Source organism: Sturnira hondurensis, unplaced genomic scaffold (assembly GCF_014824575.4).
Source record: "Sturnira hondurensis isolate 20B ecotype Veracruz unplaced genomic scaffold, ASM1482457v3 Scaffold0022215, whole genome shotgun sequence".
In the NCBI taxonomy this organism is placed as follows: Eukaryota; Metazoa; Chordata; class Mammalia; order Chiroptera; family Phyllostomidae; genus Sturnira; species Sturnira hondurensis.
In genome coordinates this window covers 8,497,384-8,523,189 of record NW_028094846.1, presented here as the reverse complement: position 1 = coordinate 8,523,189, position 25,806 = coordinate 8,497,384, and the positions used below count along the sequence as shown (strand labels likewise).

Sequence of the window (25,806 nt, the reverse complement as noted above, 5' to 3'; positions counted from 1 at the left end):
GCTTGTCAACTCAGATTTCTCGAAAATGAGCGTGGAAAAAAATCACAGCAGCTGGGAGAAGGTGGAATAACGGCTAAGTCATCTTTTTTGGCAAATGAGCTACAATATTAAAAATAAATGAAGCAACTGGCTAGGAATTTTTATTCCTTAGGATACTGGCTCTCTCCTTTAAATTTATCAATTTACTGACAAGGTGAATTTAAGTTAAATAACTTTGTATTAGATAAAAAAATCAAACTGGTCCATTATTTGTTAAGAAAAGTCTTTGCACATAAGGAACACATATTTTCATTTTATTTTCATTTTACTTGTCAGACTGCTCGGAAGTTGCATAACCACACGGAAAGAGTGAAACCTGATCGCGCAAGCACGAGACAAAAAGGACAAGAAAATTTTACTTTCAAGAACCGCTTCATTGGAGCCTTTCATACAAATTCAACGAGTAAAGCAAAGTAAAATACTGAAGTAAGTTTCTTATTGATTATGCCTAACCATTAGCTTAAATGTTATACTAGTTTACTTAAATGAGCAAAAACAAATATAAATTTTGTTAATGTTGGAAGTTATTTTCTTTAGCACATACTAATAAACTGAAAACAGAAAATAATTTTAAAAACATAAAACATCAAATGAAACAAGAGAAACAGAAAAACAGTTATAACTAATAGTGCATGCAAAATTTTAAATCATCCTTAAAAATCACTGAATAATAAAGGTACCATGAATGAGTTCACTAAAGATAATTTCCAAACATTTATTCATATAATTCTAAAATCCAGAAGAGGATTACATTTTATTAAATGGGTTAAAAAAGTATTATATAGGTTTCATCTTAAAAAATCATTCAATAATAGGATTCTAAAAATTGCTGTGTAATCTGAGAGGCAGGAACATAGAGATGACTTACAAGAAAAATTCTAAAAAATATGTTAGCATATCTCAGCAAAAAAATACCTTAAAATAATTATCCACTATACATGGACTATCACAGACATTCAATGCTAGTAAAATAACAGGGAAACGTGATAAATAAATAAATAAATATGCCAATAAGATACTTAATATAACCCAATATTCAACTCTGATACTCTAGAATAATAAACATAAACATTCTTAAATGGGAGAAAACGCTTTTTAAATCTAGTCAAAATCATGCTTCCTGTAATAACACTGGTTATTACCTCTGAAGACTGAAATAATAATAGGTGTTGCCAGTAGTGTGTTGCTAAAAGTTGAACAAAGACCCCTCCTTGAAATGCCACCACCTTCGATTTGCGACATCTCTGGGGCTGGAATGGTCCCCCTGTGGTTCATTAGAAGCCATCACCGCAATGTCACTAAACGGAAGTGGGAACAGGTGCACTGCCTCTGTAAGGTACCCCCAGCCCTCCACTGGGTGCTTCTACTGAGTCCTTACTACCTGTTACATAAAGCACCCGACAAATAATATATTATTTAATTCTTACAGCAACTTGACGTCTGCACCAGATAGGTTAGGTCACCTTCACAGCTAAAAGACACAGAGCCACTAAACAACAAAACAAACAAGCAAGCAAAATATGATCAAAGACACTCAAATACAGAACAGGCTGGCAGGGACCAGAGGGGAGAGGGGAGAGAATCACAGGGAAAAAGGGGAAGGACTCACAGGAACAAGTATAAAGGACACATGGACAATAACTAAGGTGGGGAGTGGAGATGGGAGGGAGGTGGGGAGCACTGGGTGGGGGGCAGGGCTGGGAATATAAGACAGAAAACTGTACTTGAACAAGAATTAAATTAGGGAAAAAAAAGACACAGAGCCAGAACTCAACCCCAGGTCTGTCCGACTCCAACACAGGACTAAGCACATCGTGTTATGTAACCATCATCTATCTATCTGCCTTGTTCCTGAAATGAAAATTAAAAATTAAAAATAATTCTCATTAAATTAAAATGCTTCATTTGGCAACTAAGGATTATGACCTATTTTAACGGTCTTCCTTATATTATTGTCTGTGATAAAATTTATAGGCTCTTTACTTTGGAGGAAAAAACCCTTACTGCTTTCAAAAATAGAAAAATCTGTGAAATAAGACAAGTTCCAGGGAACATTTTAAAACAGACATAGAGACATTCCTGATATTTTAAATCATGTAGAAAGGAATAAGTTGGTACAGTGGTTAGTAATACTGCAAATAATTTGCTTACTTCTGGATCTCATATCATACAACTAAATTTATCCCAGAAAGAATAATTAAGCATTTCCAGAAATACATTTTAACAATGATGAAATATAAGAATATATTTATACTAACTGTGAAGATAAATTTTCTGAATAATGAAGAAATGAAGGGCAAATCAGAAACATGCTTTAGAAGGTTTGACAAGCTCTAATAAACTGCTCTGATTTTATTTGAAAACAAGAACATTTGGGATAAATGCAAATAAACTTAAAACCTACAATGTAAAATAAGTGAAGATAAATAAAATGGTGCCACATATACTCAGATTCCACTTGATAAATAATCAAAAGAAACAAGAGATTTTACCTGAAAAATAATCAAACATTATAAATGATTTTATAGAAAAAAATGTGCCTTTTCACTAATCAATAACATTAAAATATAACAGAAATAGCCACTCATTAAGCTAGCAATGCTAAAAGCTTTTATGAAGTAAGTACCTAACAGGAACTAGGCACCCGGTTTCACAGACTGTTCACAGCGCTAAGAAGATCGTTATCACCTCACATTTTACTGATGGGAAATGGAGGCTCAGAAAAGTCACCTGGAACTTCTCCGCTGTTCCACTGGACAGCAGATTGGGTTCAAGTCTGAACCCGTCTGCCCAGCTCCCGAGACCACTGCCCTGCCCTCACCCTGCGCTATGAGAGCAGCGGCAGCGATGGCAACACCCCACAAGGACAAAACAGAACGCTCAAGTTCAAGTGTCGTACGGTCCTGAGGGAAAATCATACTCCTAAATTGTTACAGGCACTACTGATGTCTAACATCTTTCTAATGGAAAACTTTATAATACATAATAAACTACAAGATAGTCACATTCCAAAATAAAATTCATTTTTCTTGGTATGTCCCAAGGAAATAAGCCAACAGGAAAAAGATTTCCATAAATGGAAATTATAACAGGAAAAAACTATAAACAACTGATGCCCGGTACAGGCCAACTTCAACATTTCAGTACCATAGATTGTCAGACGGTCCAACATCCTTGCCACTTGTATTACTGGTCAGTGGATGCAACTATATATGAAAGTCTTAAATGAAGACAAAGGAAGACAACTTAGCACATATTTTACACTGATTACAACCATCCTAAAAATACACATATATGCACAATGAGAAAAATAAAACATAAACTTAAAATGATGTAGCCTATTTTTCCCTATAGCCACTCAACCCCATAATAAATTTTTTAAAGTTCGAGAATGTATGTCATGTGACATGTTACCCTTTATGCTAATACGTTGCATTAATAACCTCTCAATTTGTGGCACCTTTGTTCCCTGGTGCTGTGGACTGACCTGTGTCCCCCTAGAGATCCTACATTGGAACCCCAGCTCCTAGAGTGCCCGCGTTTGGACACAGGGCCTTTAAGGAGGTAATTAAGGTCAAATGAGGTCAAATGAGATGGGCCCTGACACAACGGGACTGGTGTCTGGAAAAGGGGAGGAAGAGAAACTAGAGGTCCTATGCACAGCAGAAAGGCCAAGTGAGAACACAATAAACAGATCCATCTCCTGCCTCAGAAGAGAGTGTACCAACCCCCCTCTTACTCTTAGAATTCCAGCCTGCAGAACTGTGAGGAAATGAATTTGGTTTTTCCAGCTCCCTAGTCTGTGCTATTTCATTATGGCAGATTAATATACCCGGAATATATTCACTGAAAATGAAAGAAATGCACAGATATGTTGAATAATTTTAAATGTAATAGATTTATGCATACATAGCCTAAAGAATTAAAGTTTATTGCCTAAATTTTTAAAAACTTATTTATTACCTTCAAAATTGCTTAACAACAGACACCATAAAATATCGTGAGTGACAAAATATTGGATCAACAACTTCAGGACAGCTTAGATGCAACAGATGGGAGGGAAAATGTTAGCCGGGTGGGTGTCGTGCTGCTGCTGAAATACAGATTCTTAAGAGAAATCACAGGGAGAGTACATTTCTCCAAACTTGTGGTGCCATCTCTGAACTGATGATCACGTAAAGCAAACAGAAGGTCCGATTACAAAAGAGATCTGACACACCAGGTACGTCCTGACGCCGACTGGACCTTACCACTGTTTATGATGCGCACAGCTCGCGGACCCCGAGAACTTTGTTTTCTAATGTGGCTACTGATTCTCTGGAGTAAGTGAGAAGGCGGCGCATCAACAAATACTGGGCTACGTGCCCAGCACCAAGGACTCAATGAACAATTGTTGAGTTAATGTAAAAGGACCTTTTCAACAAGATCTGGCGTGGAAAAGTTGTTAGAAACTGAATGAGAATGTATTTTTTAAATTATCGAGAAGAAAAAATAAAATCTCCTAATTCCCAGGTTAGGGGGTCTTTGAAAATATAACCAACACTGGGAACAGAGGATATCAATGCTATGACATTGCAGACAGAGATAATATACCATATTTTTTGGACTGTAAGATGCACCCCCCCAATCTGGGAGGAAAGGGGGTGAGTCTTATAGTCCGAATGTCGCTTACCTGGCTCGCTGTGGGGGAGGGGGCAGCAATGGAGCAGGGTCATAGGTTATGAAATATTTTACCCCATTTTTTGCTTCAAAATCGTTTTCCTATTTTCCTCCTCTAAAACCTAGGTGTCTCTTGTAGTCCTAACAATATGGTAAGCCATAACCAGAACGGAGAACTACCTAAGGTATATTTAATTCCCTTTCTTATACATTTTCTCCAATTACCGTTTGCGTTCAACCCCACTTCCTTATTTATTTAAGCTTTCATTCCCTCCTATGCATACTAACAGAGGGAGAAAAATCATTTAGGAACAAAAACTGCATCCCGGTAATTTTTACTCTCTAAGTGTTACATGCATTAGATAGATGCGGCTTACATCCCAGGTCCCCATGCAATTGTATAGCTCCTTCTAAGTTTCACACAGCTAGTAAGTGGCAGGCATGTAGACTATTTGGAATTTCGTGGATCTGATACACGGTAATCTGTCCAGTGACTCCTCTCTCAAAGGGCGTTTCAATTTATTTCCCTTATTGCAAGCATGCTGACTCCGGGCTTAGCCATGGGCCCAATGCAGCTGGAATTATTTTTGGCTATTAGAAGAACGTTTAATTCTTTAAGATTTTATTTATTTACCTTTACAGGAAAAGGGAAGGAGAGAGAGAGAGAAATATCAATGTATGGTTGCCTCTCGCATGTACCCCGCTGGGAACTGGCCTGCAACCCAGGCATGTGCCCTGACTGGGAATTGAACCACGATCCTTTGGTTCGAAGACCCGCAGGCCCGCACTCAATCCACTGAGCTACACCAGCCAGGGCTAATTTTTTAATATTACATCATTTGGCCTGCACATTGTATCAGATGAAGAAACACATGACTGGGGAGCCGAACACGGAACAATGCTGAAGCCTTTGAGCTTCTCCTTCTTAAACTGGTTAGGGACCCTGACATAGTATATATATTCCTTCCCTTTAAGTTTGAGGGTAATTGTGTCCACTTATAAGAAATGATTATTTGTTTATGCTCAGAACATGCACATGCTCAGAACAAGTTCGAGTTTAGAGAATTTAGGACCAAAATATTACAACGGACTTACATTCAGTAATTATAAAAACTCACCCATCAGGTATCCTCTTTTTCCTTATTTTTTAAAAATAACTATTGAATTAAGTTCACTTTCTTAGAAACAATATCTGATAGACACAGAACTAACTGCTCAGTGCCAAACACTGTTTTAAATGCTTTGAATACATACTACGTTACCTAATGCCTCTCATACCTTGCAATTCATACCAAAGGAGAAAAGTAACAAACACTAATGGGTTTCAAATTAATAAATATATTGATTTTCACAATATAGTCCTAAAGACATCTCTGTTCTAATATTTCCAGACTTTGCCACAATACTGTAATAGCAACTGTTAGGAACCTGACCGTTCACACAGGATTTGTGAATAAGTGGTATGAAAACTGTAATTTACACTGCATTTTCAAATTTCGTTTATCACTTGTGAGGAAGGAATTACTATTCCACAAAAATGTAAAGAACAACGCAGAGGTTAAATTTCACAAGTGGTAACTGGCACAGATGGAAGCAGAATTCAGGCCGCCCAGGCCAGCCTTAGGGAAAGAGAAATGGAGATTACAGAGTTCCATGGACACAGACTGTCCGCTGGGGAGGGGCTGCTTCCCAGAGAGAAAAGGAGATGTCTTGGCAAGAACCAGCTCCGATCTCTATACGAAACAGTGCAGTTCTGTCTAAAGAGCTTGACTCCCACTGGGGAAGTGCTGACAGGATATCATAGTAACTGTTCAACACAAATTGCAGATCTGACTGATAGGGACACTATGTACTTTAAGTACATAGTCCTTTATAATAAACTAGTACCTTAAACTCTGCACGTGCTTCCTCCACATGCCTAATTATTCTATGATTCGAATAGATAAGATACTAGGATGTTTTAATACAGAATATACCTCCTTAAGTAGGCCAAAATGCATAAAAAGCAGTTATACAGTCTCAAAACACCTCACACACAGTCGACAGCTGGGCATACTTGCTAAAGCTAAAAGTTAACTAATTTATAAATTTATATCAGTATTATAAATACTGATATTGTTTTAAACCTATAGCTTTCTTTTATCAAATGCATACATGTTAACTACTGAGAGGCACGGATCCTAAGAATTTATTTTAAACTCTTAATTTCCCTGAATGCTCCTTTACATCAGCGTACGACCACCTGACAAGGAAACAGATTAGCATCCAAGGAAATGCAACAGTCTAGTCTTTCAAAAATGTTAATGGAATGTTAATAAGCCACATCCAGAAAGATTTTACTCTGGGTAATTATGTGTAAGCCAAGAGTAAGAAGAAGACATCAACATTTAACAGTATCATTAAAACTCACTGAGCAAAGAGAAATCTAGGGAAGGCAGAGTTTAGGGAAAATACTGAAGTATTGGCACACACATATTTGGAAAATTACTTAATTCTTCACTGATATGCCACCCTTAGGGCATCCTCCAACTTTATTTTAAAAGAAATTCAATTGCACTCCAATAACAAAATTCTTGAATTCTCAATTTTAAAGTTTAAAATTCTGCTGATGTGGCCAATCTCACAGTAAAGATCAGCTGAAGCTTCCCACCAGTCACAGCTTGTCCAAAAATGATCTCAGCTGGATGGAGACGGTATCGAAGTCTCAGCATTCACGTTTCAACAACAGAAACCGACCAAGCAGAGGTCCTGACACATGACTGAAACAACTCATCAGGGCATGTCAGTCAGTGCCAAGGCAATCAGATAAAAATTGAAGAGGTTCTTTTTTTTTGGCTTTAACAATAATACCACCAACATAAAACATTTTAAAAGTTAAACAAGTCCTAAGGAAGATGTTTAAAATTGGATGACTCTGTTTTCTGGAATGATTAAAACACACATTTCAATTCTGTCACCTGAACACATATTCAAGACTTGCATCTTTCACTTCCACATGCAAATTGTGTATGTTTACGACACAGGCCAATCAAATTCAACTTTTTAAAACCTACCCAAACAATCCTGCTATAAATTGTTCCTTTTAATAACACATACAGAGATAATAGTAAAAATTCTGTTTCTTAACCCCCAATTTTGTCATGAAGAAATTATTTGATTATCTCTCCCTCTAAAGTGCATTTAACATGGAAAACTTAAAGGTTAAAAAACAAAACAAAACAAAAGCACTTTTATGTAGGCTCCAAAATAGAGTTAGAGTATAACATAAGCAAAAATTCTTTAATTTAACCAAATCCATATTTTACTATTTTTATATATATTATCATTACTCATTTAAAGAGGGTCTCTGAAGTACTGTTTATCACTTTTAAAGAAATGTACTAATTAAATAAATTTGGCTTATATTGAGCAAATAGTATGGCTTACCTTATTATAAAACACAACCCATCAAAATTCCAATAACAATTAAATCAGTCGCCCCCTTTCTCCCCTCATTCATCACAATATACCTTCTCTCACTGGCTCATTGGTTGAATCTCCTTTTAGACTCAGCATCCTTGAGAAGCCATTGGAAAGAGTAGAAAAAATGCCACGGATGAAATACCCCTGCTGCTCAGACTCCACCGAAGTCGGCCACGGTCTAACAAATCTGCTTCTGCAGCGAGGTTCTGGCTCCGAAATAGATCTGCTGAATGGAACCCGAAGTGACTGGGGGTTGGCCTGGTTCACCTTCTTCGCTCGTGTTCCAAGGACCTCAGGAGCAGAAGCAGCAGCAGCATTATCCACCATCTTTGGCAGGACCTCTTGCTGTGGTCCTTCCAAGTCTTCTTTATTATTCTGCATGTTTTCCTGTTTGTCCCCTTTGCACCTAAGGCTGGGATGTGTTTGCCACCGATAAGCACCCAATGGCTTTCCCAGATTGAACATATTATGTTCATTCTTCTTCCTCTTGCTTTTCACTGGACCACACCATGGGTAACTCCTTAAGCTTGTTCCTGTCTCTGAACTGGCATAAGCAGGTTCTGACAGAGATCTCTCATAGCTCGGAGGACAGGGTGATGTCTGCCTCTTAAAGATGCTCATCTTCCAGGACTCCATTTTTTCACAACTTCTCTAAGCTGGAAGTTCCCTCTACTCTGCAGTCTTTGCAGCCGAACCACACTTGTCCGCTTAGTCCAAAACATTCAACTGCTTAAGTAGCTTTCTTTGTGTGGCTTTGAACCACAACACATGTTGCTGCTTAAGAGCTGGTGTCGTGTTATTCTATTACCCCATTTTCCCAGATCTCCGAAATTTCAGCAGCACCCAAAAATCTCTTGCCTGGAGCAAATTACCTTCAGAGTAGAGCAAAAGCAAAGATTTCCAGAAGATTATCTTGCTTCCTTCACCAGGTCACATTTCTGTACTAGGTTTTCAGGAAATGATTTTTTTTTAAAAAAAAAAAAGAAGTGAAATAAAAGCAACTAAAAACCCGCAGACACCTTTACGGACCAATAGCAGTTAAGTGTTCACCATGCAAATGATGGTGGGTTAAAAACAGAATGTGAAAGTACTCGAGCTGACATTCACACTCCTCGTAAGAAGGAAAAAAACCAAACTAAACGCCTGCTCTTTAAGGGACAGCTCTTTAGAACAGTTTTTAAAGTCTGGATTTCAGGCATTTAATTTCAAGAAAATCATTGCTATTTCTATTATTTCTCTCGGAGTTAGTACTGTTTTCCAATCAGTAGGTAGTCACGCACTGTTTGCTGGAATAGGCACTACAATGTGGAGAAAAGGGACAAGAGAAAGTCAAAATTTAAAGCAATCTTTATTGTACATATATAATGGAGAATTAAAAGAAACAGAAATGGGTAGAAAAGAGAAGAGGGACAAAGAATATTTACTTGGAAAGATAGCAAGGAAAAAAGTCTCGAGGCAAGATCCTGTGGCAACTGGAATGTGGGACCATACACACTTCAACGATGTCTAGAAGGGAAAAGTTTGCTTTGTAAATTGAATTGGGGGAAGTTGTCTGGAAAAATATTCCCTATTTATATAACCAAAGAAATTCCTTTATTCCTCTTTGTGCTGCTTACAATTTTGAAAAAGAGCTGACTATTTAAAATTTTGTTAAAGTTAGTACCTTCTATTGCACCAAGATCCTGAGTGCCAAGATTTTGGTTGGTTCATTTTTTTTCAACTGTCTGCTCATAAACTCCTGAAAATAGGGGTTTTGAATGGAAAGCCTGACAGACTTTGGACCACCAATAAAAGAGATATAACATGGCAATCAAATCACTTTGCAAGTTACATAAAAAATGATGATTTCATCTGAAAAACTAAAAATACTATTCATTTATTTGCATAATGTGTACAATGAAAAGGTTTTCACACCAAGTCTCTTATTAATGTAGAAATAGTAAACTTAGTAATATACTTGCTCTTTTTATCATATTAAAATGTTCTAATTATTTCCATAATCATAAAGAAATAAACTCCTTTTCATTTGCTTCTATAGTATCTAAACGTGTAAGTTTCTATATTAATGTTTATGTACTCAGCTTTCTCAAAAGCATAATATATTAAATCTGAGAAACTTAAAATTGTAATTTTTTTCTTGTTTACAAAAACATTCAGAAATGTGGATCTGGGTGGGGATGGCAGGCAGGGGGCAGTGGTAGAGGGTAAATGCAGACAAGTGTAACTGCAAACACAACACTGTGACTTTATAAGACTCCGAAGTTTCTCTGCAACAGAAGACATTGCAAAAATCACAGCAGCTACACCAGTTTGCATCCCCCCAGCGGTGAAGGAGGGCCCTTTCTCCACAGCCCTCCCAACGCCAGTTATTGCTGGTCTCGCTGATAATGGCCATTCACTCTGACAGTTGTTGAGCGGCACCTCGCTGTAGTTTTTATTTCATTTCCCTAACAGCTACTGAGCTGAGCATCTTGTCATATGTCTGTTGGCCATGCGTATGTATTCTTGGGAGAGGTGTCTGTTCAGGTCCTCCAGCACTATGGGAAACAGCATGGAAGGTCCTCAAAAACGGAAAGAATCGTTACCATATGACCAAGCAACCCCTCTTCTGGCTATCTACCTGAAAAATTTGAAAACATGTATTTGCAAAGATATATGCACCTCTACGTTCACTGCAACATTATTCACAGTGGCCAAGATAGAAGAACTGACAAAGTGCCCCTTGACAGATGACTGGATGGAGAACGTGGTACATGCCTACAGCTCAGCCATAAGCAAAGACAAAATACTGCCATTTGTGACAACATGAATGGAACTTGAGATTATCATGTTAAGCAAACTAAGAGAAAGTTAAGAACCACATGATTTCCCTCATCTGTGGGATATAAAACTGAAAGCCACAAATGAATAAACAAGAAAAACAAACACTCATAGACACAGACAACAATATGGTAGTTATATCCCTTCCCCACTGTCTAAAACTAAATACATATAATCCTTAAAAAAAGAAACTATGCATGTAAAGACGGAGCAGATGGGTCGAAGTATACATAACTGCCGAATCCAAGTAAAGCATTTTTTGCACTTGCAATTTTTCCATAGGTTTATAATTATACTGAAATACAAGTACTCAATCTTTTTAAAATACACAAGTAAACATTTTTAAATTTCACAACTTCCTGTGGGTTTATAATACAAATATTTTTACTATTAATACAGAAATGGTATCTGTGTCAGAGCACCTTTTGGGCAATTAACGAAATACCTACTTTCATTGGCTTTATGAAAAAGTTAATGAAGATCACCTACTAAAATACCTCAATGGAAAATCAAGGCTATCGTTTTGAGAAAAGTTGTACAGTAAGGGGAGAACTTGAGCCCTTTAACCCACGCTGATATTCAGAGACTCGATCTTATATGAGAACCTACTTCTACACACTAAATAGGTAACGTTATGGGTAAACATAATTATTGTGGATTCTAAACTCAGAAACTCGATTCTTTGGAGGAACTACCACAATTCTCCTGAAGATAAACTTCCTTATTTGGGGAATATGAAACTGGAAAATACTAAACAACATAGAAAAAGATTCAAGTGGAATCAGAAAGCAAAGAACACTGACTAAGGAAATGACAGTCTTGAAGTACGAACAGTCACAGAATAGAGGAGTACGAACAGTAACAGGAATAAAGATTCATCTCGCTCACAGCTGGCAAAAGTCTGATTGGCCAAATGCTTCTTCTCATTATGAAGGCTGAGTATCGAGTATGTTAGTTATTTCTCTAAGTGTCACCTTTAATCTGAATTTAAAATAATAATTTGGCGCCCTCCACTTCATGATGACTTTTCTTCAATTATATACAGAGTAGGTTTACCGTTGTAAGCGCAGGAAACAGTTTATTCTTGTACTATTCGTTATTATATTATTTTCCATGAAACAATACTACTTTTCCTACTTTTGCCCAAGCTTGTACAACAAATTTAAGAATTTTTAAAGAAAATATTCACAGGATTCATAATTTCTTAGTTAGAAACAATGACGCCCATTCCACTACATTATTACATCCATTATGAGACCTGTAAAAACTGGCTGATTTGCTGAAGTGTCAGAACAAAAATGTTTCTGCCAACTCAAGTATCAACTAACCACCTTAAGTGTTTCTTACTAATAAATTGTAGTTTGTATTTTTTCCTTTTCATTGAATTTATGAGGTGGCACTTCTAACAAAATTATACAAGTTTCAGGTGCTCAATTCCACACCACATCATCTGCGCACTGTATTGTGTGTTCACAACTGCAGGTCAAGTCTCCTTCCGTCACCATGGTCGCCTCTGCATCCTCCTCCGTCACCTCTCCCCACCCCCCCCATAATTTGTAATATTCAAAACACATTGTTAAGAACCATTCTGGTTGCTAAGTCAAAAGAAACGTCTGAATTCTCTAAATGAGTATGAAAGTTCTTCTATTCACAGCCACATTTCAGATTATTACTGAGCATCCACAGCGCACTGGTCACTCCATTAGCACTACAGGAACAAGCATCTCCTCTCTCTCTTGAGGAGATGCCAGCAGCCAGGAACGGCGCCCACTGGGAGGGGGACTAATACACGGGGGTTGGAGAGGGTGTGGGAAGGGCATTTTTACCCAGGCCAAGGCAGAATGGATAGAACCAATTCCTTCTGAGATTCTCTTGATCTTGAGATTCTATCGTTAGAGTCAAGTCTGCTATAATGTGACGTGCATTCCTCAAAATCACCACACAGCCCAGAACTGCACGATAAAACTACAGGGCTTATGGGGAAGATGGGGGATTGGAGAACAATACTCAGAAACTTCAACAACACGTAAGACAGGAAGCCAATAAAAACTACAGACCATTTTACCTGTATGCCAAAATGAATATGGTACTTTACCTTAAAAAAGGCTTACGTTGAAAAAAGCCTGTGGAAGTGGCATCAGTCTGCACTTCGTTGTTTTTGGGAAGTGCTACCTGAAATCCCACGAACAGCTGTGACCCCATGAGTGGACGGTGTGGCCGAAACACACGCAGAGCACAGGTGTCTGGTGGTTGGCTGAGATGTATGCCTTTTGAATGCTTCCTACGTGGCACCATTTACCTGGGCACCATTTTCCACATTCAGCTAGTGTTTCTCAGATCAACGGCACTTAAGCAAACACCCAATTCGTAACTGTTTTCTCTTGTGTGTTACTGGTATGATGAAAAAAAGCAGGCAAATATCAACAGAACTTAACCACCAGCAGGCACAATAAAAGCAAAGGGGAAATGGCTCTTAACCTCAGTGAACTGAGCTCAAACTTCTTCACTTTTTTCTTTTCTTCCTCTTCTTTTTATCAGAACAGTAAGAACCAAAGGACCAAACTCATGATAAGGGCCCAGAGGACCAACCACGAAAAAAGAAAGAGCCACATATCTGCTTGCAGACCAGTGCTTCACACCCTGTGCTGTGTGGGTAACTACCTGGAGGCTGAATTAGGACACGGAGGGTGCTTTCGTGGGCGTGGGGAGGACCAGAGTGCCTGCGTTTCCAACAAGCTCCTAGGGGCTCCGGTGCCGCTGGTCGAGGGACAAAACTGTGAAGAGCAAGCTGTAAACAGATTTTCAGTGGAAGTTCTCAAGCCTCCCACGAGAGTCAATGAGGTTCACCAAAATAAAAAATTGTATTGGGATTTGAGGGCAAAGTGAGAACATTTGCCTGAAATATTCCGAGAGTGTACATATCACAGAGAGATTCAGCAGTCCTCACGGTGGTATGTATGCTGAGAACTAAACATACAGTAATCCTGGCCAAGCCGCTTCCTCGCAGAGAGCAAAGACTGTAACATAACATGTAAATAAAGCCCCGTCAAAACTCCCACAATCTCCTGCACTTTATGAATTGCGGTTTTTAATGGAAGGAAGCAAGGAAGAAGGATGCTGCTAATGATCATTAATACGAGAGTGACTAAAATATCACAGCACACAGCTAAACAAAAAAACCCACCTCTATTATAAGTGCCACAAAAACAAAATTTTCAAGAACGATTTTCCTCTGTGGGGAGTACAACTGAGAAATCACTTTAGATCCTGAGAATTTTAATTTTGAACTGTAAGTCTACAGTACATCCATAATAAGAAGAAAAGCTGAAAAAAGGAATTTACGTGGTGAGAAGTTCGAGAGAGGCTTGCAGTCCAGAGGCCAGGCAGCGCGGGTAACAAGCCCTCCCACAACCTCATCGACATCACAACGAAACTACAGAGCAGCCGTCACTCAGAACCGCCCCACCAGACGTCTTGCAACTGAGGACACAGAAGCCACAGGGACACTGGTAGAAAGGGCAGACACGTGGGATGGGCTGGTCCCACACTCACCTGTGCCAGTCAAGAATCAGGAGGGGTATCTCAGCTACGGAGGCTCCCCCTGAGAAGTGAGGGGTTCCAGGCCCACACCAGGCCCCCCAGCCCAGGATCCCAGTGCCAGGAAGAAGAGTCTCCACAACTTCTGGCATAAACGCCAGGGGGATTGTGGCTGACCGAGGAGGCAGATGGTTCGAGTGCAGACATTCCTCTTAAAGGGCCCACACAAGGACTTACTTGGCCTCAGCCACTTGGGCTCCAGTGCTGGGTCAGCAGCTTGAAAGGCACCAGGGACACACAGGGAGGAACCGAATTGTCTCGTATCAGTGCCAGAGCTGGAGAAGCAGCTTCCTCCCACATAGAGTGCTGGCAGAGGCCATTGTTCTTTTTCGGAGCCCTCCCCCCTCCCCTGAGACAATGGGTATGCACCACATCTGAGTCTCCACCGACCCAGGCATCACTGTGCACCCCACACTGTTGATTCCCTGAGACCCCACCCTACCCAACTTCTGGGCCCACCCAAATGGCTTCCAGCAGCTTTCCCACACAAACAGCCTTCTTCGACTCATGCTTCAGACTTTCCTAAAATCCCTCAAACAAGAAATATCTGGCCTCAGCATGCCCTGTACCTCTTACTGAGTGGCCCCAGGCCTTGGTTTGCAGCCGGCCTTGGTTCCCAGCGTGGCCTCTCCTGGGCACCTACCTCCAAGCCCAGCACAACTAGCAGCGTCTGCAGATTGCTTTGTAGCTCACGCTGGGTGGCTCCGGGCAACAAAGGCGATGAGTGACGTGGGTCTGCACCTCCTGAGAGGCCCCAGAGCCTGCACACCCAGTGGACAGCTTCCACCACGTCACAACACCGCTCAACCACCTCCACAAGGGACACACTCAAGAGGCGGACTCACTGGGCACCAGAGCCCCACTGAAGTAAGTCCTGCTCTGCAGGGCAAACCTCCACACTGCTGACCCTCCATGGTGGCAGGTGGCCAGTGGTCGCAGACAGTCTTTGCAGCCAACTGACCTGGACAAATTGACTTGTTTAATCAAACAGTGCCAGATATAACAGACTTGTCCATAATGACTTAGTTAACTGAAAAAAATCCCCAAGAATGCACATGTACCCAAATTCCCAACTCAGGTTCCATAACCTGCTTACATTAGCCTTTTCCAAAGTATGATTCATACAACACAGTTAAGAAGTTCAGACTTAAAAAGCATTAAGTGTGATATTAAGTTCGGATATCCTAGTGTTTAGTTTAAATACTAAAATTCTTTCCTTTTTAAAGCTTATCATAGGATATCAGTTTCTCATTAAAATGTCTTTTGAGATTTATTTCAACTAAGGAAAGCAAGTGGAGATGAAAGACAGAACCTGAGCTTTCTGGGTTTACAAACAGTCTGCCTCCACTTCCTAACTTAGGACACGCCTTCCGCATACCGAAATTCTGTTCCATGAAGCTCACACGCTCTTTTGTAACAGAAGGCATGATGTGTGACAATGAATGGTTCTGGAATCCTGTCGCTAGAACAAGAGGGCGCATACCTCTTAGGTCAACTCATGAAAACCTTCAAAAACAGGATTAATTTCTATAAACCAGCAGAAGACATCTTTCAAAAATACAAAGTCCTTGTTTATACAGAGCTGAGTAATTAACAACAAAACATCCCCTTCCCGTGTCCTATCACCAGAGCGCATCTGCTTCCCGACGAAACACTTCCTGCGACAAACTCCGCCTCCCTTCCGAGGACTAGGACACATACCTGACACGCACACAACTGCTCCTCATTTGTGAGACAAAAATATACCTACAGGGCTAAAGAAAGACTATTTTTAAGAGACAAGTGTTGGAAGCAATGATTTTTTTAAATAAGAAAACATTTTAAAATAAAAGCAAAAGCACATAAGACTCCTAATGACATTTTTCAAATCTTTTTAAAAATATACACATGTAAACTTCTGATTTTCCTCTAACCTCTCTGGTCACACCTTCTCTGTCTCCTTAGGGCTCACTCCTCTCTGTCTGGCCTCTAAATGTTGGGAGTCTTTCAAACTGGGTCCTCAGTAGCCCCTCACCATACTCTTACCACTCACGTCATCCTTCCCAGTTACCATACCAACTTATACCTCCAGTTCAGAAGTTGTCTCCTCTGAGCAACATATGCATATATTCAACCTGCCATTTTATGGCTATCTCCAACTCAAAAGCGTAAAACCTAACCCACGATCTTTCCTTTGAAATCTGGTCTCACTTCAATGTTCCTTGTCTTAAGGAAAGGCCCCATTATTCATCCAGAGGTACAAAGCCAAAATTGTAGCCATCCCTGTTGCTTACCATTCAATATCCAATCCATGAGTCTTGCTGATTTTCCCTCCTATGTATTATTTAATCTATCTACTCCTCGCTATTTCCCCTAAATCGACCTGCCATCAATTCTTACCTGGATGACAACAGCCTCCTAAATTCCTTACCTGCACCTCCTACGAACCTTGCAAAACACTATTCTCACTGTCGTCAGAATAATATTTCAAAATACAAATTTACTGCATCCTGTTTAAAATGTTTCAATGGCTTCTTACTACTCTTATGAAAACAACACAAGGTACGCCCTGACTGCCGTGGTTCAGTACGTTGGGCATCGTTCCGCAAAGCAAAAGGTCACCAGTTTGATTCCCAGTCTGGGCACACGCCTGGGTTGCAGGTTCAGTCTCCAGTCAGGGTGTGTGCAAGAGGCAACCACCTGAGGTTTCGCTCCCCCCTCCTCCTATCTCTAAAAATAATAATCTCAAAAAAAAAGAAAAGAAAACAATGCAAAATGAGCCAAAATTCCTTAACATAGCCTGGTCCCTACCTACCCCAACCTCCCCCTTCTTCAGCCTCCCTCTTAAAGAATGTGAATCCTTCAGGTGCTTCACACCAGTCACTGTCCTTCCCACCTCAGGGCCCCTGCCCACACTGCTCCCCCATCTTCCGGCTCCTGCTGTAGATTTCAGGTCAAGTTGATTGATGCTTCAACCAATTTTCAGTTAGTTGAAGCATGATCTTGATCCCCCAAAACGGTTGCGGGTTCAATCCCCAGTCAGGCCCATACAGGAGGCAAGCGATCAATGTTTCTCTCTCACATCAGTGTCTCTCTCTGCTCCCTCTAAAATCAATAAGCATATCTTCTGGTAGGGATATTTTTTATTAAAGATTTAATGTATTTATTTTAGACAGAGGGGAAGGTAGGGGAGAAACAGAGGGAGAAATATCAATGTGTGATTGCCTCTTGTGCACCCCCTACTGGGGACCTGACCTGGCCCACAACCCAGGCATGTGCCCTGACTGGGAATCGAACCAGCGACCCTTTGGTTCTCAGGCCAGCGCTCAATCCACTGAGCCACACTAACCTGGGCAGGATATTTTTAAAAAGAGAGGGACAGAGAGATAGTAAGGATTCAAAACACAATACCCAACTATATGTTGTCTACAAGAAACCTGCTTTAAATATAAAGACAAATGGATTAAGATAAAAGCATGGAAAAAGATATAACATGCTAATACACAAGATATGCTAATCGAAAAAAATTGAAGTAGCTATACTAATTTCAGCAGTGAAGAATTCAGAGCAAAGAAAATTATCAGGAATTTTAAAAAGGGCTTCACATAATGATAAAGGAGTCAATTTCTCAAGAAAATCAAAGGATCCTTAATGTGTATGTACCTAACTGCAGGGCATCAAACTATCTGAGGTAAAAAATGATACAGCTGCAAGGAGAACTAGATGAACCCAATATTATAGTTGGGCATCTTAATGCTACTCCATCAGAAATGGACAAAACCAGCAGGCAGAAAATCAGTATGGACACAACTGAACCCCCAAATATTTTGCACCAATCAACCATGTATAATTCACACATATAAATTACATCAACAACAGCAGAAGACACGCTCTTCTCAAACTCACACGTAACATGTACCGAAACACACCAAATTTTGGGCCATAAACATACCTTAGCAAAATTCAAAGACTAGGAATCATACAATGTATGCTCACAAACCCCAGTGGAATTAAACTAGAAGTCAATAATGGAAAGATTTCTGGAAAATCCCAAAATACACGAGATTAAACAACACAATTCTAAAGGACACAGTACTCTACTCAAAGACAAAATCTCAATGGGAAATTTTTTAAATGTTGAATAAATTTTTTAAATTTTGAATAAATTGAAATAAAAATAAAACCAAATCTTTGCAATGCAACAAAAAAAGTGCTTAGAGGGAAGCAGAGTAGTAAAGAAGGAAATATCTAAAATCAATAAGCGAAGTTTCCTCCCAGAATACCAGGAAAGAAAGGAGGAAATTAAATCCAAAGTGACTATGTGTAAATACAACTCAGGGCAACAGGAGATTCAACCACTATGAATTTATATTTAAAGGGTTAGATAAAAGATCAAGTCAGACAGACCGCAGTGGGCATGACTGAAGGAAAATGATACAGATAAGGCAGATGAGGTAAGGGAGACAGGCTCTCAAAGAGGTCTGAAGTCCAGAAAGAGAAAGTAACCCTGAGCCAGGCTAAGCCCAGTACCAGGAAGAGCCTCCAGTAAGGTTGTATACTGTCCCGGCAGGAGCTGGAAAACCTTCTGCAGTGTTTGGTCCGTGGAAATACAGGATTCCCAGATTATCGCTGTGCATGGGGCTAAAATCTCTAACTGTCACCCTGGCCAGTGTGACTCAGTTGGTTGGAACTTCATCCTGTAAACCAAAAGGCCGTGGGTTCCATTGCACAGGCTTGGGCTGTGGGTTCCAGTCCTGGTTGGGGGTCCTATGAGAGGCAATGGGGAGGTGTTTCTCTCTGGCTTTGATGTTTCTCTCCCTCTTTCTCTTTCTCCCTTCCCCTCTCTCTAAAGTCAATAAGCAAAAAGTCAAAAGAAATAAAATGCCTAAATCTCAAAGGGCCTTTAACAAGCTGTAGTGACATGAATTAGCTAAAAGTAAAAGATTCCCTTATATTTTTGCATTTGTGTTTGAAAGTACAGCCACATCATTAGGTGAAGAAGGCATTCATGAAGACAGCCATGTGCTGGGTAAATTCTACCGAGTTCTATTCTGGGAGATGAAAATAAGCCCAAGCTCCTCTTCATCAGATTCTTCCTTTACCTTCAGTGAATCAGCCACCTTCTGGGACAAGAACAAAAAAACTGATACTCTGGACCAAAACGATGAAAATTCCATAAAAAATGAGGAGTCTGGGCTAGATGGTCACTTCTCCACTCTGATCTCATTCTCTCGGTAAATTCTTACAGGGATTTTTAAAAATCCCATATATACCATGGCCCTGGCTGGTGTGGCTCAGTTGGTTGGAGCATCATCCCATAACCAAAAGGTTGAGGGTTCAAATCTCATCGGGACATATATTGAGGCTGTGGGTTCGATCTCCAGTGCCGGCACTTACAATCCTAGTCTGGGTGTGCACGGGAGACAACCAATCAATGCTTCTCTCTCTTTTCTTCTCTCTAAAAGCAATGAGAGTGTCCTCAGGTGGAGATTAATTAATTAAAATAAAATCCCACCCGCTCCATGGAAGTCCCTACCCATATTTGATATCCTACATGAGATTCTTCTTCAAGCTTCTCTTTTACATATTATTTTGCATTACTATTATAATTCCCCTGGGCATTACATCCACAACTTTACCACGTCATTCTTAAATTCACATTCGGTAGCAACATTCTAAGAGTATTTGTCAATATAGATAACAACATAATCCCTACACTGAAATACCAAAAGTCAATTTCGTAACAGTTTTTAAAACTAAAATCAGTGTTGTCAATATTTTTCTGCCACCTAAAAATGAACCCTTTCCTGCTTTTGAGAAAGGGATCTTCCTCAAAAGCACCTTTCATGGTGTTTTTCCACTCAAAGAACCTTGACCTACACAAGTGCAGTGGGCCATCTAATGGCGGCCTGCTAATGGTGGCCACGGGGACCTTGAGCATGTGAGTGAATAACCCCGAACGTCTTCATTTCTCACCGCCACCCTTTCCCTCTGACTATTTGCACCTACACACTAACATGCAGTTCCCCTCACCTCCCCTGCTCAGGATTCCGGAGGCCACTGCCGCCTCCCACCCCTCCCCAGCACTGTATGCCCCTGGCTCCTGCGTGTGCTAGTGGGCATGAGCAATCTGGTAGACCACAGAGCTCACGGAAGGGAACCGTAGACGCAGCCATCTGAAAAGCTGTTTTTATCTTTGTTTGGTTACTTAGGCCGGTTACAGTTCCCTATCCTTTTTGTCGGGTGAGTTCTTCTGTCATTCAGTCATTCACCAAATATTTTTTGAATGCCTGCTACCTTGTGGTAACTGAACTGGCTGCACATTTTACTCTGGCTTTGGTGACTTCTACAGCTTTACGGGGTCACGTTCACTTTAGCCATCCTCCTCCAACAGACCCCCTCCACATGTCCTAGAACCCTAGAACTCTAGATGAACTTCAGAAACTATATACTGTATTTCCTCATTTTATAGTTCACTATGAATATTTAGTGAGAAAGACTTCTACAGCTCCTCAGGTCAAAACATCCAGTCGATTCCATCAACAGATACGTTTAGGGCATTCGCTGTACGCTCAGAGTTGTCCAAGGACTGAGCACCGACAACAGCGCATTCTGTGTTCCCTCAGTGACTGAGCAGCCCGGGCGGGGGAACAGACGTGGGCACCGGTAACTGTGCCCTGGGCTCCTTACTCCGCAAGTACAGCTGCACATGGAACCTCCGGGGGACACAGTGGGAGTCACGGTCCACTCTGTGGGAAATGAGGGGTGAGAGCGCTCTTTATGTTACGTGTTAATCCTTTGTTTTATAGGAGTTTATAAATATTCACAAATATCTTTTCTCATTTTATGGCTTGACTTTTCCCTCTTTTTACGGTGCTACTGTTATTACTTTGACATGTTTTTAATGAGTGTAAATGGCCCCCAAATTTGCAAAGCAGTAGATTTGTAGGCATATGTGATACTTTGGCAACTACGGACTTATTTTTTTTAAACCAAAAAAAAATACTTTGAAAATTAAAAAGATTCCATTTTATTTTTAAATCGAAAGCCTGTAATATTCCTCATTCTTGTTTTATTTTTTTAAGCTTTCACAGCTCGCTACGAAGCAGGCATTATTCCACTTTATAGATGAAGAAAGTAAGGCTCCTTCTCAAAGCCACATAACAAGCACTTAGTAAGTGGTGGAGAAATATTTACTAAGAGGCAGAGCAATAATTCAAACACAAACTTGGTAACTCAGAACCCTTGTAATAATCCACATTACATATTTTTGAAAAGCCCACTTACAATGAGCTGTTCAAATGCAGTTAAACAGTAAATATTTAATGAACTTTTAACTCTAGGGAAAGTAATATATTGACTGATGGCAAGTTAGAAGTGGTCTGGATTATGGGATAGACTGTATGCTTTAAAATTAAAAAAAAAAAAAAAGAAGAAGTCTGGCCGGTCCCACCCACAACTGTCTAGTTGACTGCCCTTGAGCGAGTCACTTAATAGCTCTTAGCTTCACTCAAACAAAAGAAGGACTGCAGTGGCTGTGTGTGTATGTGTGTGTGTGTGTGTGTGTGTGTGTGTGTGTGTGTGTGAGAGAGAGAGAGAGAGAGAGAGAGAGAGAGAGAGAGAGAGAGACGGGAGCAATGCAGACTCTGGTTGTAAAGCGAGCAAGCAAAACTAAAATTGGGTAGTGTCAGAAGGACCCTCGACAGTTCTCAAATCATTTCAGCTACAGTATTAGAGGTGCCATCTCTTATAGTGTCCCACACCACCGCTTTTATTTTTGTTTTTATTGGGCATCATTTGGACCCGGCAGATGGAGCAACAGAAAAACAGCTGGCAAACATGTGGTAGGGATGCTGAACCAAAAACAGGCACATTGAAACCTTAAAATCATTCTTTGTGTCAAGTGCTTTCGGTTAAATTGATTTCGGTCTCATGTACCGTATTAATGAGGCAAAGGTAAGTTAGTAGTTACAATAAAATGAAAAGTCAGTCCCTCTCAAAAAGGACATTTATATATAAGTAGGGAAGCGTTACATCAAGTACCTGTGTTAACTGCTGAGGGACAGAGATACAGAGAGAGAAGGGGAATGAAAGGAAAAAATGTGTGAAGGTTAAAGAATTTCCAAATACAATTAAATTTTATGAAGCATAACGCCACAAAACGAGGTCCTTGGTGTTTTCAGGACAGTGCTGATTATTTCATTGTGATTCCTTTCCATTTGATTCCTAATTATAAATGAAAATAATTTATTTAACAGTTTTAAGACTTCAAACAAATAAGCTTCTAATTAGAAAAATAAGACAGAAAAGAGGGTTTGTGGATTTATTGTGGTCTTTCACTTGCACTCAATAACACGACCAGTGCTCCTCCTACAAACCATATTTAAGAAGCAGTACCTACCTGGCAGGTGGGGTCTGAATACAACAGAAGATTATCAGTCAATATTTGTGAAGGAGAATCAATAAAAGTAACTGCCACCTGCATCTACGCTGCTTTATGCCATGGCAGAATAATTCAAAATTGTTAGGATGCATTCCCTCAAATTGATCCTAATGTAAATACACCTTTCATTGCTTCCTGTTTAGCTACAGAAACGTGACCCCATTAAGGGCCTTTATTGCTTTAAAGAATAGTCTCTCTGATTCTCAAGTTGTGACTCAGTCTGCAGTGTCTATTCGCCTTGTGCCAGGGATTGGCTTCACTGTGGGAACTGGAAATGTGTGCATACCCAAGACATGATGCAAGGTCTGAACCTTCCCCAAGGGCAGTGCCAGCACCCCAGGACTTCAGATTCCGGACTTCCCTCTCCTAAACCAGTCTCTTGGAGAAGGAATGCAAAGGAAATAGTTGAACAGCCTCAGAGTGGGAAGTACTAAGAATTATACATTCATTTGCCTACTTCATTACACATTCCAGGCAGAAGACTACATACTTCTAAATTCCTTACTATTTCATCTCTTACAGATTCAGTTCTACCTATGGGAGTTAAAGTTGTCCGTTTATTGATGAGTTGCTTAAGCTAGATCAATATTATCTATCTACGAGGGGGGACCTGAAAAAAAACACAGAATTATCTTCTGGAGGGTGGGCCCCTAGTATTCCCTGCTAGGTGAGTGTTCTAGGAACCCATCTGCATCCGTGTACCAGCTGGCATTGTTGTGAGAGGCTGTGTTTGGCTTCAGTGAATGTTTCTGAAGACTCTTTGAACACATTTTCCCATTTTGCGATGGGTGATTTACATGTGTCCCTGCCCACACTGCACTCAGTGTTCAGCAGTTTTTAATCAAAAATGACATGACCCCCACGCCCCACCCTCCTTATTTGCCCGATCTTGCACTGAATGACTTTTTGTTTGTTTGTTTCCTAGGATGAAAAAGTTCTCAAAGGGAAACATTTTGCTGATGTGGAAGAGGTGAAACAAAAAACAGCAGAAGCACTAAAAGGCATCACCATCAACAAGTTCAAAAACTGTTTTGAAAAGTAGAAAAAGGTCTCAATAGGTGTATTGCATCAAATGGAGAGTACTTTGAAGGCGACTGAAGTTGAAACATGTAAAAATAAATACAGTTTTTTACAAATAAATTCTGTTTTTAAGACCCCCCTCATATGTACCCTTCTATGTATACATACATACATATAACTCTATCGGGTTTTCATTCAAGAAAAATATTAAATCTAATTCAATTATAGATTTGTCATCTACAATAGTTGACCTAAACACATCCACACTGACTCAGAAGAAACACGTTACACTGAAAAACATAAATTGAAACAGAATAAGACCAAAACGCACCGATAGAAGTGCTAACGCCTTTTGTAACCTGAACTGCAGAGGACTACCCCGAACTCCCCCCGGGGTGTGCACACCACACTTTCGAGACAACGCATACAGAGTATATCCACAGGCGGGAGATATTTTTTATTGGCTCAGTTACTGACTGATAGTAAGTTGGAGACCACTGCGTTACGGCACATTCATGCCACCTAGAAACTGAATATAACCCACTTTGTTGAAAAGTGAGAGAATTCTAAAGCTTCCAAGAAAGCATATCAATTAAATCCGTAATTAAATTTATACAAAGAAGCATCAAGAGAGAAAATGACCGAAGATGAATTCTTTGGTTGACTATATATCTGGTATCTGTAGATATTACCCGTTCAAACAAACGAAGCTGTCAGCACGCCTAGCAGTTCTCGCACAGGCACGTGCTATTTACTTGCAAACTGACCACACCACTGGACCAGTTACTAGTTATTGTAGCCTCGCATGACAATCAATTTATATTAAAAACTTTTCGGGTACATATACCAAGGCATATATATAGCACTATAACTATGGCTACTGCTGAAAATCCCTTACTTAGGCCATAATGATGTAGCTATAGAATAGTGGTTTGGGAGAATATTACAAATCATTCACTTATAGTAGCTCGTGGTTGATAATGAGGCAGTTGATATCTGTGTAAATGCTCCAGATTTTACGAAGGCAACACAAATTGGTATTTGAAGTGGATAACAATAATTGCCATGGTTACTTTGCCTTTATCTTGGGTGCTTCTAACTACCACATGGGTCTTTATTTTATAATCGGTGTCAGTCGGTGCATAGTAAAGAAACTTAGTGATCCCATCTACGAATCACTAGATCAAAAGGTATCTGAGGAAAAGCACCCCATAACTTCAAGAGACAGAGGGTAAGATTGAGAAATTAGGTACTTTTACTGAGTCCTGTAGGTCTTCACCCTAGAACAATGCTATTCAGTTCACACTTCGGCTAATATACAGATATTTGCAAACACTGAGTCCAAACTGCCTTCTAAATTGTAGTTCTCCATGCGTGTTTACGGAATTAAACATATATAGAATCAGAATGTAAGTTTAAGAACTTTACTATTTTTAGGCTTTACTTAAACATGCTTTTTTGAATGGATATATTTTAAATAGTCTGTGAAGTAAAATTACGTTTGTGGTAGACTTCTTGGTAACTCAGTTAATATTGTGCTAAAAATGAAACTATAGTTATCCATTTCCTGCCATGACTATCAACTGATATTGAACTTGCCCTCCTGCTATAAAAAACTAGAAAACCAGACAAAATATATGAAAGAAGTGTTTTCTTCCAGATATTAGGAAACAGGAAGCACAGGACTATGACCCCTGGGAGAAGAAAAACATATCAGATAAACCTTATGATAATCCTGGATTCTAAGCTGGAGACATTTCCAAATTTTGGCACAGGGAGAGGGAACA

General features: G+C 39.9%; 1 protein-coding gene across 6 annotated transcripts in view; it reads right to left on the bottom strand.

Moving 5' to 3' along the window:
• The window catches only part of RASAL2 (RAS protein activator like 2), a 274,200-nt gene that overhangs the window by 173,330 nt on the left and 75,064 nt on the right, over nt 1-25,806 (bottom strand). Inside the window, exon 1 of one of the 6 annotated variants that reach the window (XM_037035069.1) lies at nt 8,208-9,175. The exons of 3 other annotated variants lie outside the window; for them this stretch is intronic. In XM_037035069.1, the coding sequence (XP_036890964.1) occupies nt 8,208-8,796 (589 nt within the window). In that variant the 5' untranslated portion in view covers nt 8,797-9,175. Of the gene's footprint in view, nt 1-8,207; nt 9,176-25,806 lie in introns of those variants that run through there. 2 more of the 6 variants (XM_037035067.1, XM_037035068.1) reach the window with 2 other exon arrangements.